This window comes from Mesoplodon mirus, assembly GCF_964341445.2.
Source record: "Mesoplodon mirus genome assembly, chromosome: 19".
NCBI classification, from domain to species: Eukaryota; Metazoa; Chordata; class Mammalia; order Artiodactyla; family Ziphiidae; genus Mesoplodon; species Mesoplodon mirus.
Window position 1 is genome coordinate 20103705 of NC_138995.1, and position 18172 is coordinate 20121876.

The window sequence follows — 18172 nt, forward strand, 5'->3', positions numbered from 1 at the left end:
TGGGCTACTTTTAAGGAGGTAGGAGGAAAGAATTGGGGGATGGGCAACCACATGAGCTGTGTGTGATCACAAAGTTGTTACCTTTAGTATCTGAATTTTGGGCCCTTCTGCAGTGTCCTGGGACTTCCTCCCTCTGCCCTCCCCTACAAAGCCTCCCCCACTTATTCGTGGGGGCGGGTGCTGGTCCTCACACATTAGTCTGCTCTGGTCTCCCTGCTGAAGTCTGATGCCTGAGACCCCTCAAGGCGCTGACAACTGCCCGTCTGCCCCTGCTGTTCTCCCGGGCACTGTGCATTTTCCTGCTGTTCTGCCAGGCACAGCTCTTCTGCGCTGAGGGCGTCTGGTGGTCTCAGGGACTAGGGGAGGATGTCCCCCTCCAGTCTGTGCCCCGCCCCATCGTTTGGGCCCCCAGGCAGGGCTGCTTGAGCTTGTCATCTTAAGAGCGCCTTCCTTCATGCCCATCCTTCCCCCTCCCCCAGGTGGGAGTCAGTTCACCACCCATGGCGGGGGCAGCTGCAAACCACCTGCTCCACTGGCCTCTTTTCCCCGCCTCCCCTTCTTTAGTCAACAGTCAGAAGACCCCCAGCTGCACACAGCTCAGGCACCTCCACTCGCCCGTAGCCCGCCTTGCCAAACCCAGTTCTGAGTGGATCCAAGATGATATTCAAGACGGGTGGAGGATGTTGAAAGGAGTTCCTCCCCTGGGCCTTTGAGGGTCACCCCGCAGCTGCCTGGTTTGTTTCCTCCAGCTGCTGCCCCTCCTCCCGCTCTTCCCTGCTCATTTCCTCCAGGTTAGAGGACAGATGCCAGGTCTCTCTCACTTGTGGGCTTCTTCTTCCTTTCTTTCTTTTTCAGTTATCATTTTAAATATGTAGTCATTTTCCCCCCACCCCCGCCCCTAATTGAGAACTAGTATGTTGTTAAATTTTGGAAAATACAGAAAGAGATAAAGAAAAAAATGTCTCCCATAGTCCTACAGTTCAGAGAAAAGCACTGTTAACCTTTTGGTGGTTTTCTTTCCAGTCTCCTTTCAAAATGTGTGGATGAATACTCTTGAAAGTATGGTTGGGTCGTGCTATATGCACAGTTTTATATCCTCCTGTTTTCATTGAATAATGAGAATTTGATTATGAGCATTTTCCATGTCATTAAATTTTATCTTATAGCATCATCTTTCAGTTGCTGTGTGGTTTTCTGTTAGATAGATGTACCATGATTTGGTTTTTCATTATTTTTTAAATAGTGCTACAGAGGACATCCACGATTATTTCCACAAAATAAATTTCTAGAAGTGAAACGGGTTTGCTCTTCCACCTCCCAGCCTGAGCGCTGTCCGTGTTCTCAGGGGACAGGCTTCATAGCCCCTTCTTTGGCTTGGAGTTCAAATCCCAAATGAATTCTCCCTTCGGGCAGTGCCAAGATACTTGCTGCATTATACCATCAACTGTCCCTGGGCAGCAGGAGGTCGGGAGGTTTCGGGTCCTTGTCATCACTACCTGACCAGTATCATGTGATCACACTATGTCATGGTGCCCTTGGCAGTTCCCTTTCAATAAAAGCAGTGCCCAGATGTTTTGGGGGAATGGCACAGCCCAGGAACTTTCTCATGGGATAATAAAACCCTTACAACTCTCGTTACAGTGGGAAGATGCCTGAAGTGGACTATGTGGTCCTGTCGGAATGGTTTGACTGGATTGTGAGGAACATCGACGTGTCCGTTGACTTGATAGGTGAGATAGTCCCTCCCTGGCCTCCCTCCCCTGGGCCCAGTGAGGAGGTGGTTGGCTGGGCCCCAAGCAGCAGGGGTGGTGGGCAGGGCCCTCACCATGAGCGATTCTTCCCCTACCTTGACTCAGCCTTCTCCCAAAGGGCAGATAGAATCTGGGGCTTTTGGTCCCTCCTGGAGAAGCACCCTAGCCAGTCCCTCAAACTGCTTTCCCCTCGGTCCATTGTGATATGATGGGTTTTTTTCTAGTTTGTAAAGGAGGGAGGAGGGACAGAACCTGGACAGTTACTGAGACAGGCCGGGTGCCAGGCCCTGTGCTAAGCTCTGTCAATGTACGGAACCTATTCAGCTTCACAGTGACCCAGTGGGGCTGGTGACATGGAAAGAGAATGAAAGTCAGGATGAGGGTCAAGATGCCTGTTTGGCCACACAGCTGGTCTGCCTCTCCTGCTCAGGGCTGCTGGCAGATGTTTCTCTCCACGCCTTGCCCACACGCCTTCCTTCCCCCTACCCCTCACTTTCACTTCCAAGCCACGAACAGAGTAATTAAAGCCACATACATGTTTTTTAAAATCTCAGTTTATCTCCAGACCACTCCTGAGACCTGTTACCAGAGGCTAAAAATGAGATGCAGGGAAGAGGAGAAGGTCATTCCACTGGTAAGAGCCCCTTTAACCCGGGGAAAGGTGCAACTTCATCCCACCCTGGCCCCACCCTCTGTGAGATCATTGTGCTGTTGTTGCAGGGAGAGAAACAGGAACTGAGCACGTTGGAGGGTGAACTCTGACTTCCTCTGAGCTGGAGACCCTGTGCGGTGTCCAGGTCTGCTTTACTTCCTGTGGCCCCAGACTCAATGCTGGGCACCCCCGGGGCTCAGAGGCGTCCCTTCTCCCGTTCCCGCCCAGGTGTCCCCAGGGCTTGTTTGGTCCACCTCCTGAAAATTGCTTGCCTTTGTGCCATCCCCTGGATCCTCGCTAGGACGTGCCCACTTGCTCGCTGCTGCATTGCCAGTGCTTGGCACAGTGCCTGGCTGGCTGGGAGGTGAAACTCACTAGTGTCTGCCCAGTGCTTCACCCTTCTGGGTTCTGGCTCAGGACCACGTCAACTCTAGTCAGGGCTGTCTAACAGGCTTGGACTGCTCTCCTTGCCCTGGTCCCTCACTATCCACATCCCCCTCAGAGATCCATCCTCCACACTGCTGCTTGGGTGATGTTCCCAGTACAGAACACCACGCATGCAATTCCCTAACCCCACCCTCTTCAGTGCCTCACCACTGTCTAGGATAAAGTCCCCACTTGTAGCATGCCATCCGAGATCCTGCATGATTGGCTTCATCCCCTTCCACTCCCTGCCTTTCATGCTCTGGCCATAAAGAACTAGTTGTGGCTACACATGCTCTCTCTTTCTCTCTTCCCCTCTCTCCCTCTCTCTCCCTCCCCTTCCCCCCTCCCCTTCCCCTATCCCCTTTCCCCTCTCCCCTCTCCCCCCCTCCCCTCTCCCCTCTTCCCCTTCCCCCTCCCCCTCCCCTCTCCCCTCCCCCTCCCCTCTCCCCCTCCCCCTCCCCTCTCCCCTCTCCCCTCTCCTGATCCCTCTCCCGCTCCCCCCACCCATCACCAGGGAGTTACAGAAATGTACCTTTGCCATAGTGGTTTCTTTTGCCTCAGGTGTCACCTCCTCCAAGAAGCTTTCTCTGACCTTCCCTCTATTGTGGTCCCCCAACCTCTGTGCTTATTATGATCACAGCCATTAGGACAAATATTCTGAAACATTTCTTTATGTGTTTGCTCCCCATCCCTCAGAAAACTACCATGAACTTTTTAAGATTAGATCTTATTCCCTCTGCATCCCTAGAATGTGTCCCAGGCCTTGGCACCTAGGGGTTGCTCAGTTAATATTGATCGGAATGCCCCATGTGAATGCCACTGGAAGTACACAGACAGAGGCTGGGCAAGCATTTACTGGGATATCATGGGGGTCTGAGCCCAGGATGGGCTGGACTGGGGTCCTAGAAGGCCAGTCCAGCTCCTGAGGCCCACCCAGCCTTGTTTGCCCCAGGCACTAGCAAGGTGGATTCCAGCCATGAAGGCCCAGGCCTCGTTCTGGGCAGCTGCTTTGAAATCTGGAGACAGGAGTGATTAGAGGAAGGGTGAAATGGGGCGGGGCTGGACCAAGCTGGGATGGGGCACGGCAGCTCTGTGCAGTGACCCAGATGCTTGGAAGAAGGGACAAATCTGGAGTTGTCCAAGTCATTGTTGAGGACATTGTCTTAATGGTTTTGACAAGGCCTCCAGGACAAGTCTCTTGTTGCCAAGGGAGAACGTGGTGGTGGATAAAGAGGCACCAGTGTGGTTTACCCGAGAGCCTCAGGGCTGGGGGTAGATGGCTGCTTGAGGAAGTGTTTGCCGAGAGCACCGGGGCCTGCTCGTGGGAGAGTGCCGTCCAGTCCTACCGGACGCGCAGGCATGGATGCCTTAGGGGCGGGTCTGGGCCTCTTTTCCCTTGCGTTGCACCTTGTCCTCCTTCTGAAGTTGGCCCTTAAGCTTTCAAGGATCCATAGGTTACAAGTTGTCTGTTGGGGTGAGAGCAGCCGAGTGGGGCTCCTGGGCCAGTGAGGGCCACAGTCCTCTTGGTGGGAAGGACGGTGGGAAGGTTCAGAGGCTTCCCAGGCCCCCGTGAAGGAACAGAGGCCCTGCTGATGGAGAAGTGGCAGGAAACCAGAGCAGCCAGGTGGGAGGATGCGTCCAAAGCGCCAGAGGGGCAGAGTGCGCTGGAGGGCTGGGCAGGTGGCCAGAGGGACGCTTCTGACTGTTGCGACACCTGGGCTGGCTGGCAGAGTGCTTGGCCGCGTTTATCATTGTCCACCCGAGCCAGGTTGGCTGTTGTAGGTCCTTAGTCCAAGCCACTGCCCTGTGGTCATTGACATTCACCTAACCTGCCCCTGAGACCCCTGGAGGGGAGAGGTCTGCTCCCTATGTTCTCCCGACAGCCCTTGCATTTTTCCCCCCTCCGGCAGGAATACCTGGATGCTATTCACCACCTGTACGAGGAGTGGCTCATCAAAGGGAGCCTTTTCCCTGTGGCGGCCCCTGTTCTGGTAAGCCCCCCTAAAAGGGCGGGAGACTTTTCTAGAAGGAGGAGCGACTCGGGGGATGTCGGCCACTCTGCAGCTGGAGAATTTGAAAGAAGGAAGCGGGGAGGGTGGAAGGGACTCTGTCTCACAGTCCCCATCCTGGACTGAGCCTTAGTGAGCTGGACAGAACTGAGAGAAGGTGACCTGTCCCAGTGTCATTACACCGGTGGCACAGTAGCATCTCACTTATCCAGCATTGTCAGCAAAGGAGTGTTCCAGATGGCTGGAGCCCCTGGACCTGGGTTTTGGCCTTAACCGCTTGGGGTGGTGGTCTTTCTGACATGTCCATCCCTTCTCCAGTGGGTGGCAGGCCCAAAGCCTCATTGCACCTTTTCTTGGTGACCCAGGGCATCTGAAGGAACATCAGTTGCTGTTCTGGTCTGTCACACAATGATGCCCCCTTAGGAGGTGCTGAGGTGTGTAGGACTGTTTGCCCCAGACTACTAATGCCTTTGAATTCCTGTGTTTGCTTTTTACCCTCCTTTCTCCTGCTGGCACTCACCATTTCTAACTGTGTTGATGCTTCTGCCCCATCAGTGTTTCCCCACTTCCTTGTCCCCTCGTTTTCTGATATGCTGCTGCCGACTTTCTTTAGGCAGGCCGTTGGGTCCCTCGGACTGTTAGGAACACGTGTACGGTGTGGGATCTGAGGGAGGGCCGTGCACAAACTTGTGTGGATGGCCTTGGAGACATCTGTCTGAGCTGCTCAAACGCTGTACTCATGGCTCTTCCAGGCAGTGAGGTTGCTGGAAAGTGAGATACTACTGTACTGGATTTTAAAAGAAAATTTATTTTTTTCCCCTCATTATAGAAAAATGATTGATATCAAATGATGATTAAAAAATCATTCATGAGCTTGTCGCAGGGACAACTATCGTGGATTCTTAAGTGAAAATATAGTTGAGAATGTGGATTGACCTAGTAACGGGAGCTGTTTGGCCCTAACCTTCCTTTTTCTCTGCCTGTGACCTTGGGCTTCCCTGCCTCTCCCTGCCTCATCCTGCCTGCCCCCGTCTCTCTCTCTTCATCAGTGAAGGGAGGCTGATGTTGAGGTCAGGGGTAGCCCTGTGACCTGTGTGTTTAATTTCCAGGTGATTGAGGCTGACCACGACATGGAGAAAATGTTAGAACTCTTTGAACAAAACCGGCACCGAATACTAATTCCAGAGGATCGGAAGCTTGGTCCATAGGACAGGGAAGATCATGCCAGAGAAATGCCCGCTGCTGCCAAGTTAGCTCTCACGAGCAATTTGGAACAATCCACTCTCAGGAGGGCTTTCTATCTGGGCACATTTGTCTTCCTAATGGTCTTCTCTCCTTTGCCAGTGTCTTTATCCTGGGATTCTGGCCCTCGTGGGTAAATGACATGATGGGACCAATGGGTTTGTTGCGGCCCTTTGGTGTCGCAGCCTTGCATTCCCCCGGTGCTTCTCCCGGTGGTTTCCCACCTCTGCATCCCTCTTAAGTTATGGAAGAGCCACCTGACTGACCCTGGGCTCATGGTCTCTAGCCCTTCAGACCATCCTTGATGGCGAGGTAGTGGTGTTACATCCCAGGGGAGGAAGTTGAAGCTCAGACAGGCTAAGGGACTCCCCGGGGTCACACAGCCAGTGACAGTGGAGTCAGCACCATTCAGACTTCTGGTGACTCTCAAACATCAATCTCTTGCCCCAGGCTGCCTCATCCCAAGAGCCCTGCCTTCCCTGCTGGAGAGCCCTACACGTGTGTGGGAGTGTGTGTGTGTGTGGGGGGGTAGTGGTGCATGCAGCCAGCATCATCATTTTCTCCTGATTTGAGCAGCTCCTGAGGACAGTTAGCATTTCTAGACTTTCACAAAATTGTGCAGTATTTGGCTCGAGCCCAGCGTTCAGTGGTTCACTAGCATGAGGCTGATGTGGTACTTACCACCTCGTCATCGGGACGTCCCCGTCCTTAGGAGAATCGTGGTTTGGCTCCTGAATGGTGCTCGGTCTCCTTGGTGATGAAGGTCCTGCTTGAGCTGCTGCCGATTCCGTGGCAGGGCAATGGCCTTTGGCGCCAGGCTGGTGTACCCAGTGCTGTGCTGGGCAAGGGGCTGCCAGCCTGGCTTCTGAGGCTCCCTTCCTCCATAGTGGCCTGTGTGAGGAGCTTCACCCTTGGAATTCCTGGGAGTTTGTGGCCCAGGGGAGAAACACAGTGGCCTTATGTCTTTTTGAAATGTTTTTCCATCCAAAGGGACACCATGGGCCCTAGGGCATGAACCATCTTTATTAGTTCAGAGAATATCTTATCTCCGCTCAGCTGTAACAATGCACTGAAGGACGGCTGTCTCCTGAGTCAAGTAGGAAGCAAAAGAAAGGAAGAACATTCTCTTCGGGGACAGTCTGGGCAGGAAAGTTGGGGCTGGCAAGCAAAGGCTCTTGGAGCACTGGAGCTCCTGAATTTTGGAGGTGGGTGGAGAGAGCTTCCAGAAGGCTGTTGCACACACGGGGAAGGATTGATTATGAACTTGGGGAAAGAGGCCTTGGCCTCTCCCGAGTGGTGGTTGGTGTACCTGAAGGTTGGAAAGCCTCGTCCTAGCCTCTGTGTGAGTGTGGCACCTGTGCATGCAATTCTCTGACGCTACATAGGTGACAGGTGCCCCTGGTGGCCCGGGCCCAGAGGCAGCGCTAGGAGGGCAGCACTCTGGCTTCCGGCCCTTCCTGGCTGGACTGACTCCTGGGCTATGTGCACAGGGTGAGGGTGGCAGTCCGGTGGGGACGTGTCTCTCAGCCCAGATGTTGGTGATGGACTAGAAACCTGGGGGAGGCAGCGCCTCTGCTGCCAGGCATCTGGACATGCTGGGACCATCTTTGGGCCTTTGCAAACAAACAGTCCAATTTCCCCTCAATTTGAGCATCTGTTTTGGGGGAAATGTGATTTAAAAAAAAATCTTGCTCTGTGATAGCCAATAAATCCTTCACATAAAACCTGGTGATTGGGCTTCCCTGGTGGCGCAGTGGTTGAGAATCCGCCTGCCGATGCAGGGGACATGGGTTCGTGCCCCGGTCCGGGAATATCCCACGTGCCGCGGAGCGGCTGGGCCCATGAGCCATGGCCGCTGAACCTGCGCGTCCGGAGCCTGTGCTCCGCAACGGGAGAGGCCACAACAGTGAGAGGCCGGCGTACAGCAAAAAACAAAAACAAAAAAACCTGGTGATAATTTTGGAGTGCTTCCTATGCCAGTGATTTTAGGTCCCTGCAGCATCCTTGTACCAGCAAGGTAATGTTTTAATTTTTAAACACCGTGTTCCTAACAGAGGATGTCCGGGTTCATAAGAGCTGTCTGTCCTCCCACCCCGGCATCTTGGAGAGGATGCTATATGTACCCACAGTGACTGGGGCTTGTCGCAAAAATCTCGCAGCCCAGAGGTGTCACAGGGAATGGCTAGAGCCCAGCCCACCAAGGGTTGCTCTCCCCGATGTGGCAGGCAGGGCTGGTGGTGGCAGGGGTCACAGAGCAGTTATGAACACTGCTGAGAACCAGGGCAGGGAAAGGGCAGATGGCATGTGGTAGGCACGGGGCCCAGTTCCTCGAGCAGAGGGAGGCACTCCCCAGGGACTCCCAGGAATGGCCGTGAGGAGTGTGGCAGGGCTTGGCAGGCCCTTGCTAAACGTGGACCCTGGGAAGTGCTGTCACCCAGCTTGTTTTTCCCTTTCTTTTTCTCTTCCTGCCTCTTTTCTTCCTTTCCACCTGAGCCCCTCACCTAGATGAGAAGTGCCCCCCTGCCTGGGGAATGCATCAGTCAGAGACCCTTCCTGGGACTCCCGCAGGCTCCCACCATCTGACCTGTGGAAGGAAGGATTGAGGTATTTATTGCTCTGAGAGCAGGTAGGAGATGTTTCCAAAATCTGTCTACCCCTGGGTGCTATGGAATCTGCATCGCCCTCGTTTTTCTTAGAGCCTGGGGCCGGATGGGGGAGCTCACTTCAAATGCTCACACATCTGCGGAATGAGTAACCTCATCCTCTTGGCCTCTTCACCCTGAAGAGTTACAGTTATTAAAATAATTGACAAGCTCTTGGAGACGTCAGCCCTCCACTGTTGAGAATCTAATAACAATAATATTGTGCCCAGTGTCTCTGGGCTTTGGCAGTGGATTACTTATTTACCAGAGGCCCCAGGGTCACTGGCACATGCTTTCTTTTCCTAATAACCCCAACCTTGTGGCTCCCCTAAGGCTGGGGTGAGCTCTGTGTTCCTCTAGTTTCTGTAAGATGGTGAACTTGGCAAAAGCTGTCATTAAACAGAAGCTAGGAGAAAGCCAAGCTTGTGGAATCAGAATGGGTATTGGCATTTACTGCTCTTTTCTTGAATTTCTGCATTTTTTGGCTTTTTCTTCTCCAAGACAGGGGTCCGTGGAACACAGGTGTCCTGGGAGATAGTAATAGGTGCTCTGAGAAAAGAGGGTTCCGTAGTCCAGAAAATTTGGGAAACACCACCTGGGTACTCTCTCTGAGATGCACAAGTTACATTAGCCTAGATAAAGTCAAGAAGTCCTGCAGTAAAAACACCTTCTAAACTTTGTTTTAGCCAGGGACTCTCAAACTCACTTGACAGTAGAGCCTCCCATTTGGAGAGTATACATCAATGATCTCCAGATGTGCTAATGTTCCTTGGAAGCACATTGGGAAGCACTGTTTTAGGGGGCCTGCAGCTGCTGATGACTCCTGGTTCTGTGTCCTTTGGGATGCTCTAGCTCATGGTTCTCTAACTTCAGAGTATCTGAGTCCTCCGGTGGGCGTGTTAAAACACGGACTGCAGGGCCTACCCCCAGAGTTTCTAATTCAGTAGGTCTGGGATGGGCCTGAGAATTTGTTTTCTAATGACTTTCTAGGTGATGATGAGTCTGCTGGTCCAGGAACCACCCTTTGGGGACCACTTCTGTTAGCTTGATGTTTTCTAGAAGTGGATATCCAGGAGTTCCAAGAAAACTTGGCATGTTGTTGAGTGTTGTCGCACCTCGTGAGTGTTGGCTGTCTTATCTGTTGAATGGGAGCATTGCTCACTTCCTAGGGTGGTGAGGATAACCAGCCTGGCATGAGGAAGGGGCCCAGAGCAGGACCAGTTGCTAAGTTTTAAATAAATCTTACCTTTGGGATCCAGATGTTGAAACATACTATAAAACTTCTATAATTAAAACAGTATGGTACTGGTGCATGAATAGACAAGTAGACCAGTGGAATAGAATAGAGAGCCCGGAAATAGATCCAAGTACATGATAAAGGTGACATCTCAATGATTATTGGGGGTAAAGATGGATTTTTAAATAAATGGTGCTGAGATGACTGAGTAGCCATTTGGAAAAAGATAAAAATAGATCCATATCTCACATCACACCCAAGAATAAATTCCAAGTGGTTAGGGATCTAAATGTAAAAAATGAAACCATGCAAGTACTAGAAGAATGAATTCTTCTTCTTTAAAACCTTGATGTAGGGAAAACTTTGTAACTATAATTCAAAATCTAGGAACAATAAAAGATTGATAAATCTGACTAAAAAATGTGTATGACAAAACTCATGTGGAAACAAAGTTAAAAGACAGTGGACAAAGTGGGAAAAAATATTCACAATCTATATCACAAAGGGCTAATATTTGTGAAGAATTCTTAAAAATGGACAAAGAACCAAAACTCCAATAGAAAAATGAGAAAAATATCCAAACAAAATTTACAAAAAAGATAATAAAAATGGCCCTTATATGAAAAATACTCAAATCCACTCAATTAGAGAAATGCAGATGCTATGATCTAAATATTTGTGTCTCCCCCAAATTCATATGTTGAAAACCTAATGTCCAAGGTGGTGGCGTGAGGAGGTGGGACCTTTGCAGTGGGGTGATTCGGTCATGAGGGTGGACCCTTCATGAATGGGATTAGTGCTGTGATAAAAGAGACCTCACAGAGCTCCCAAGCCCCTTCTACCATGTGAGGACACGGGGGGAAGTTGGCAGTCTGCAATCCGGAAGAGGGCCTTCACCAGACCCCAGCCATGCTGGCACCAGGATCTTGGACTTCCAGCCGCCAGAACCGTGAGATATAAATTTCTTTTGTTTATAAGCCACCCAGTCTGTGGTATTTTGTTAACAGCAGCCCAAACAGACTAAGACAGCAAATAAAAGAACACTGAGATACTTACCAGACTGGCAAACACACAAACATATATATCAAAACACATCCTGAGGCTGTGGGGAAACAGTCACTCTTACTGGTGGGCATGCAAATTCGTTTACCCCTTCTGGAGGGAAATAGGATAACACCTGACACACTACATACATACTTACATCACAATCCAGCAACCCCACTTCTAGGACATGAAAGTGTATATATGTACAAGGTTATTTATGGCAGCATTGTTTGTAATTGCAAAATAATTGAAAACAACCTAAAGACCCATATACAAGAGAGTGGTTAAATAAACTATGGTACATCCACACAATGGAATAGTATACAGCCGTGAAGAAGAACGAGGAGGATCTCTCTCTGAATGGATGTGATATGATTTCCAGGACACACTGTTACGGGAAGAAAGCAGTGTCCAAATGAGTATCTATAGTATGCTAGCCTAAGAAAAATACACAGATGCAGGGGAAGTACAGGAAAGGCAACCCAGAAACTAAATAGATTGGTGGGAAAAGTCTGGAGAGAAGGGAAAAATGGGATCAGGGTTGCTGGGATGAGAGGGGAATACACTGCTGTGAATATATCATTTTGTATAACTCTAACCATAGTAATGTCTCACCCCCCAAATAAATAAATAGTTAAGGTGGAGTAGGACGTAGGGGGAACGGAAGATGGAATACAAACAGATGAATCACAAGTAACAACCACACTGAAGGTGCTGGGAAGAAAAGAACTTACTGAAGTAACCTTGGAAAACAGTATCTTGATTGGATACGAGAAGAGTAAAGGTAAAAATTATTTTACATAAATGCTGAAAGATAGTTACTAGAAGTGTTTCTCTCAGGGATATGTTTAGCAATTCTGAAACTATACTAGAATCGACCAATATATTAGAATTGAACAAATAAGTAAATAGTCTGTGGATTATGAGAGCTGGGTTTCTCACTAGTAGAGAATCTGAGTTTGGTGTTCTCTTATGGTTAGAGTGAGGTTAGACATTTTTGGCAAGAATGCCACCATAAAAAAAAAAAGGTGCTGTGTCTTCCCTCAGTGCATCTTATCAAAGGATGTATGATGTCCATGCATCTTATTACTGGTGATATTTACCTGCTCATCCCTGGAATGAGCAACAGCTACTAGGATCTCTGGTTCCTGTATTGGAGAGTGAGTGATGTTTAGAGACCAAGATCTAAGTGCCAGGTGTACTCATTGTTACTGGGTGTCTGCTTCTAAGCCCACTCTTGGGACAGAGTTAGGAAACATATGTATGTACTAACCCACTCATACACACACATAGCTATATTTCTGTATCTAACTATATATAATTTAAAAACCATGAGTTCCTATTGATACCTCTGATTCTAATCCAACACCACAGAGTGAAAGTCATGATGGAACATAGGTTTTAACAGGATCCTCCAGCAGCTGGATGGAGCTGACTGCAGGAGGATGAGGGCAGAGGCTGGGAGACCAGGAAGGGGGGCTGGCGTCCTCCCGGGATCTGAGTGACAGGCCTTGGTAGCTCAGTCGAGGGGCTCAGGCCTCTGTGGAAGGAGGAGGGACGTGGTCAGATTTGGTCCTTGTTGTGACAGCTATGGTTGGATGAGGGATGTGAGAGAAAGAGAAATCAAAAATGATTCCTACCTTGGGCTCAGCTTTCAAGTAGATGGGGAACACTGCGGGGCAGGAACACGGGGAGGACAAAAGTTCTGTTGTGGTTTGGGACTGAGCATGCTTATTATGTTAATGATCAGAAAATAACAAATAAAAAATGGTCAGGGGCTGCGGGTCAGACCCAGGACTAGGTGCCCTGGTTGCCATGATTCCCAGGTCCATACCCCCTCCCGCCTCATCCCTTCTCCCGAGGCTGCTGACCCTCTCTGTCTCCAGCCCAGCCTGTTCCTGATGTTCTCCTTCCCCAGGATGGAGGCTTATGGCTAGGGTCTGCTCTGACCATCCCCGCCCCCCCCCACCCCCGCTTCACTGGCTCCAGACACTGACAGCTTACCGGCCTGAGTGTCGACTGCTGGGTGCTGTGCTGAGTAATTGGCATGGGTGGGTGGGAGGAAGGATGGATGGACGGATGGATGACTGGCCAGTGCCTCTCTCTTCCCAGTGCAGGCTGCTTCCCGATTTGCCTCAAAAAGCCTGTGTAGGGCCTGGCCAACAGTCTGATTGGGAGGGAGGCAGGGCCAATGCTCCTTAAATCCTTCCCACCTGTGGTCCCCCTTGATGTAGGGACTGAAAATGGTGGGGTCATATGCTCAGCTCTGGGGACAGCAAGGCAGGCGCCAGCATTTATTAAGCACCTGCTGTATGCCCAGAATGGGCCTTTACCACCACCCTCAGAGGCAGGGGCCATCCTCCCCACTTCACAGATGCAAAGCCGAGGGGCAGGCCCTGGGCAGGTGCCACCTGCCACCCCATAGAGAGGGTCTTGGCTTTCTCTTGGGGCCCCCATGAGGATTGCCGTGTGTGTGTGTGTACGTTCCTGGACACACCCACTTGTGTGCATGCATGTGTGCATATGTGGGGGCAGGAGAGGCTGGTGGAGGGGGCGCCCCACTCCAGGCAGCCCAGATGATGGAACCCCCAACCCTGGATGCAGAGCAGACCTCTGAGCTGACCCTGGGCTCCCAACTGTGGCCTTGCTCTCTGTCAACCTGAAGTTGGCTGAGAGAAAAGGGAGGCTGACAGAGGACCCTAAACAGATTAAGGGTGTATTACACATCTGGTTGTCTACACATCTCTCTTTTAATCTGCTCTGTGACAGGTGCCTTAAGGATGCTGAGGGAAACTGCTATTCAGAGATGCAGGGTGACTCTCCCAAGGTCACACACTGAGCTGGGATGTGAAGGGGACAGGAAGCCCCCCTGAGGTTGACACTATGCACACCTCACCTCGTTAATTCTTCTTAGCCTCCTGTGAGGTAGACCTGACACCACACCCACTTTGAGACGAGGAAACATGGCTCAGAGAGGTGCAGTGGGTGGCCCAAAGTCACACAGTCTATAGGTGGCAGTGCTGGGACCTGAGACCAGCTGGGATTAGCAGGTTTGTCCCTGTGGCTGACAAGCTGTGGGTTTGGCTGCTGTCCCCACTGTGGTCCCAGATCCACCATCTCTCCAAGTGTCACCTTCCTGGCAGAAGAGCAATCGGCTTAGTTAGGTGTCTGCCCTTGTGCCATCCAGGGGTGACAATCTCAGCTGTTGCTCATGTAGTATCCTTGTGTGGCGCCTGGCACCTCCAGCCCCTCCGGGAGGATGTAGTGAGCACTGGGGGGCTCTTGTACATGAGAGGGGGCCTGAGGAGACCTCCAGAACTGAGTGATTCTACCGTCTGGGCTGCCACCCTCACCGGCTGGCTCTGGCCTCATGAGAGGCTCTGATTGTCCATTCTCCTCAACCCCTGGGCCAGGGGAGCCCCTGGGGTGGCCTGCTGGAGTTGGGGGTCTGAGGAAGTGGGCGAGATACTCACAGAGCTCATCCATCTCAGAGGAAGCATTTTGAGGTGCAGCTTCTGTACCAGGGGCGGCCACCTCCAGCTGTGCTTCTGGCTTTGGGTCCAAGGAATTCTCTGACAACTGGGGGCCTGGCACCAGGCAGAGCTGGCCAGGAATGGTGACCCCTTTGCTCTCAGGAGCTGCGCTGGGGACCAGGGGCTGCTCGGTGCTGCTACCTGCGGGGGCAGTTGCCTCCCCTGGAGGTGGGCTGGGCCCCAGGCCTGGGCTCTGGAGTTGCTTTCCCTTCAGACTGCTCAGGGGATGGTCCCTGGGGAACAAGGGTGTCTGGTGCAGCACAAGGTCGCTGTAGCAGGTCAGGAACTCCTCACTGTCCGAGCGTGTGCTGGCGCGGCGCTGGGGCCCCAAGGAGACCGGGGGGCCAGTGAGGGGGCTGCCGGGGGCTATTGAGATCTCAGGCAGGCTAAAGGCCACAGGCAGAGAGTGCTGACCATTAGGGCTTTCAGCCAGGGCCCTCTCAGTCCTCGCCCTTGCTGAGGGTCCTGGGCTTGAGTGGGCCTCCTGCAGGCCCTTGTGGGTCTTCAGCAGCCCTCTCTCTAAGCTCGGCCTGCAGTGGGGCCCGTCCACTTTCTCTCTGCCCGGCCCGAGGAGCTGCCTGCCCGAGGTTCCGAGAACGGCCTCACACATGACTCTCGTCAGGAAGATCTCAAACACTGTCTGCTTGGTGTCCTCCTCGCTGCTGGCCTGGACCAGTGAAAACTCGGCCTCGGAGGTGGCCATGTAGCCCAGCCTGCCCAGAATGGTCTGCAGTGTGTGTTCAGAAAGCACAGGCCGCACCCAGTAGACAAAGTTCCCTGTGTATGTCTGGAACAAACAGGGCTGTTTGTTAGAGGGGGACATGTCTCAGCAGAGTGGCAGAGAGGGGCCAGGCAGGACCAAGGGCTGATGTCCAGGGCACAGAGGCTCCTGAGAAGCAGGTGGGCCAGGGCATGGGGCCAAATGGAAACCTGGCCCACAGTCATGTCACCCCTGTCCCATTTTACAGAAGGGTACACTGAGGCCAGAGGCAGGACTTCTGTCTCAAGTCACACAGCAGGAGAATGACTGAGCCAGCTAGTGTCCTGGCTTCCAGCCCAACAATCCTGGCCTGGAGCTAGAAGAGATGAAACCTTTTCAGTGGCTTTCCACAGCCAAAATCTTTCCCTTGTTTCTTGTGAGCTCCTTGGTGCTGACTCTTTAGAGAAGCAGTACAGCCTAGTGGTTAGGAGCTGCACTGCCTGAGTTTGAGTCCTATCTGGGCCGCTTATTAGCTGGTGACCACAGGTAAGTTGCATTAACCTCTTTAGCCCTCAGTTTCTACATCTGTAAAATGGGACCAAAGTCAGTGGGCATGACAGACACACTGTTCCCCCCAGAGGCACAGCCCTGGTCCCTCCCCGAGACCCCCTCTCTCCGGGGCATGGCAGTGCCTACCTTCAGGGACCTGATTTCCTTCCTCCAGGGAAACAAGAGTAGGTTGACGGAGATCAGCTCTAGGAACTCCAGTGCCCGCAGCAGTTTGTGGCAGATGTGCTGGGCAGAGCTGGGAGCCCCCTGGGAGTGAGTGGTCCCCAGATCAGGGGCCACATCCTCAGGCAGATAGAGCTGAGGAGGGACCCCTGTGACCAGCAGCCGCTGGGCCCTGCAGGTGAGAGCTGCTTGCCTGCAGACCCCGAGCCGGCCCTCCCCTGCCCTGTCCAGGTAGTAGCTGATGAGGTCATCCAGGAGGGTCTCAAGAGCATCCTTGTCTGGGCCTGGGGGTCGGGGCCGACTCATGGCGGCTCCGAGAGACTGGATGTGGACGAGAGTCCTGTGGGCCTCCCAGGCCGGCCTGCCTGCCTCTGTCCCGCCCCACAGCTCAATCAGGAAGCCGGGGAGGAAGTTGTGTTCGCAAAAGAGAAAGCTGTGCACGGTGTGGCCTGCCACAGCTTGTCACTCTGGGGCTGCGTTCATCTCCTCCCAGTGGAGCAGGGCCGAGGTCAGTCTGGTTCTCGCCTTGCCCCAAGAGCAAGTGGGAAAGCACAGCAGCCCCTGCATCCTTCCACACCCCCTCTGCAGCGGTCCCTGCCCGTGCCGCCTGGCACCCTCAACCCACCTGAGGAGGCTCCTGACGTCTCCTGCTTGAGAGCCTCCTTTGGCTGGTGTGCAGGCTGCAAGTGCCGGGGGTTAACACCCAGGGGCAACCCTCAGCCAACCAAGGAGGGTCAGTGGCTAGAAACCCCAGCTTCCTGCCCTTGGTGGGACAGTTCTGAGGTGTGCTCCACTCTGTCTTTCAGAGGGTCCCCAGTGGATCGCCCCGGTTGCCCACAGCAATAACCTGCTCATTGATGCATCTGTGTTGACTCTTCTCCCTCCCCGTCTTAATTCCTGACTCCTTCACTGTGCTTCCTGGGATCACCTCCCACATAAACTATTTATACCCAGATCTTGAGTCAGGGACAGCTTTTGGAGGAATTGAGCTGGGTACAATCACCTATGCACTCTCCCATCAAGCCTTCCCTCCCTCCACTGCCCGCTCCCTCTCTCCCTTTCTCCCATTCTCCCATTCTCCCTTCCATTCACCCACTACTTAATTCAGCGATGATTCACTCATTCATTCAGCCCCTCAGTGACTCACTCGTTCCACGTGGGTCGGCATTTCTCAAAGTGTGCTCTACCGAGGAGCACTTGTTTGGGGCTTTAATCAATCTTACGTGAGTGAAGATTTCCTGTGGCCAAATGCATTTGGGAACCACTGGATTAAGTAAGGTCTCTAGGCTTCTTGGCTTTAGGACCTCTCATGTGGGAGCTCACTGGGGGTGTTAGTTTCTAGGAGGGGGCAACCTGTGCTCTGTTTCCCAACTTCTTGGACCTGGGTCCTTTCAATGTTCTCATATGGTGCTTGGGGCAGTGTCGTCCTTGAGCAGGTGGCCTGGCCCATTCCACGCCAGCCTGGGGACTTCAGAGGCAAATGAGACAAAGCACCTGCCCTTGGTGGCTCACAGTCTGGAGAGCCCAGTTGGGGGTGGGTGGGTGGGTGTGCAGGAGCTGGCTGTGACCTTGTAGTAACACAGCCCAGAAAGACTTGGTTCTTGACCATCCTTTGCTTTCTGTGAGACTCTGCTGGCCTCCTGCCCCTCCAATCATCAGGAAGGGCATCTGCCTGGTGCTTGGCCTTGGAGCGGCCTCAGACCTGGGCTCACCACACCTGGGGTCTGTTTGCTTCCTGCCCCCAACTCCCCTGCCCCCTGCAACCTTTTCTGAGCTCTGTGGCCAGGGCGGTTCCTACCCCTCTGGTTGGGAACTTACTTCCTCATGGGAGTGCTACTTGGAAATGTGTCTCCCAGTGAGTAGCAACTCTCCCTCTGGAGGCTGGTCTGGGTTAGTCATTTTTTAGGTCCAATGGTGGGGATGCTACTCTTTCACACACATTAGTTCATCTGATCCTGAACCTCAGCAAGTTTAGGTAACTAGTCCAGGTCACATCTCACCACCCTGCTGGGTAGGAGACATAGGTCAGGGCTGTGCAGGCCAAGGTGGGTGGGAACATGCTGGTGGACGTTTGGCATCCTGACAGCCTGGGGCCAAAGAGAGCCAGAGAGGCCCTTGTCCATCACTAGGCCAAATCCCCTTTCCTCCCATTTTATGAATGAGGAGACTGAGTCAGGGAGGGTAAGAGCTGGGATTAAAACCCA

At 52.6% G+C, this 18172-nt stretch overlaps 1 protein-coding gene across 3 annotated transcripts in view; it reads left to right on the forward strand.

Annotated features, from left to right (window-relative positions):
- The window catches only part of TK2 (thymidine kinase 2), a 29551-nt gene extending 21747 nt beyond the window's left edge, over positions 1 to 7804 (forward strand). For 2 of the 3 annotated variants that reach the window (XM_082606780.1, XM_082606781.1), the window contains 4 exons: positions 1642 to 1730; positions 2306 to 2385; positions 4740 to 4820; positions 5948 to 7804. In XM_082606780.1, the coding sequence (XP_082462906.1) occupies positions 1642 to 1730; positions 2306 to 2385; positions 4740 to 4820; positions 5948 to 6046 (349 nt within the window). In that variant the 3' untranslated portion in view covers positions 6047 to 7804. Of the gene's footprint in view, positions 1 to 1641; positions 1731 to 2305; positions 2386 to 4739; positions 4821 to 5203; positions 5273 to 5947 lie in introns of all 3 variants that reach the window. The other variant, XR_014292195.1, reaches the window with a different exon arrangement.
- Positions 7805 to 18172: the final 10368 nt, after the last annotated feature.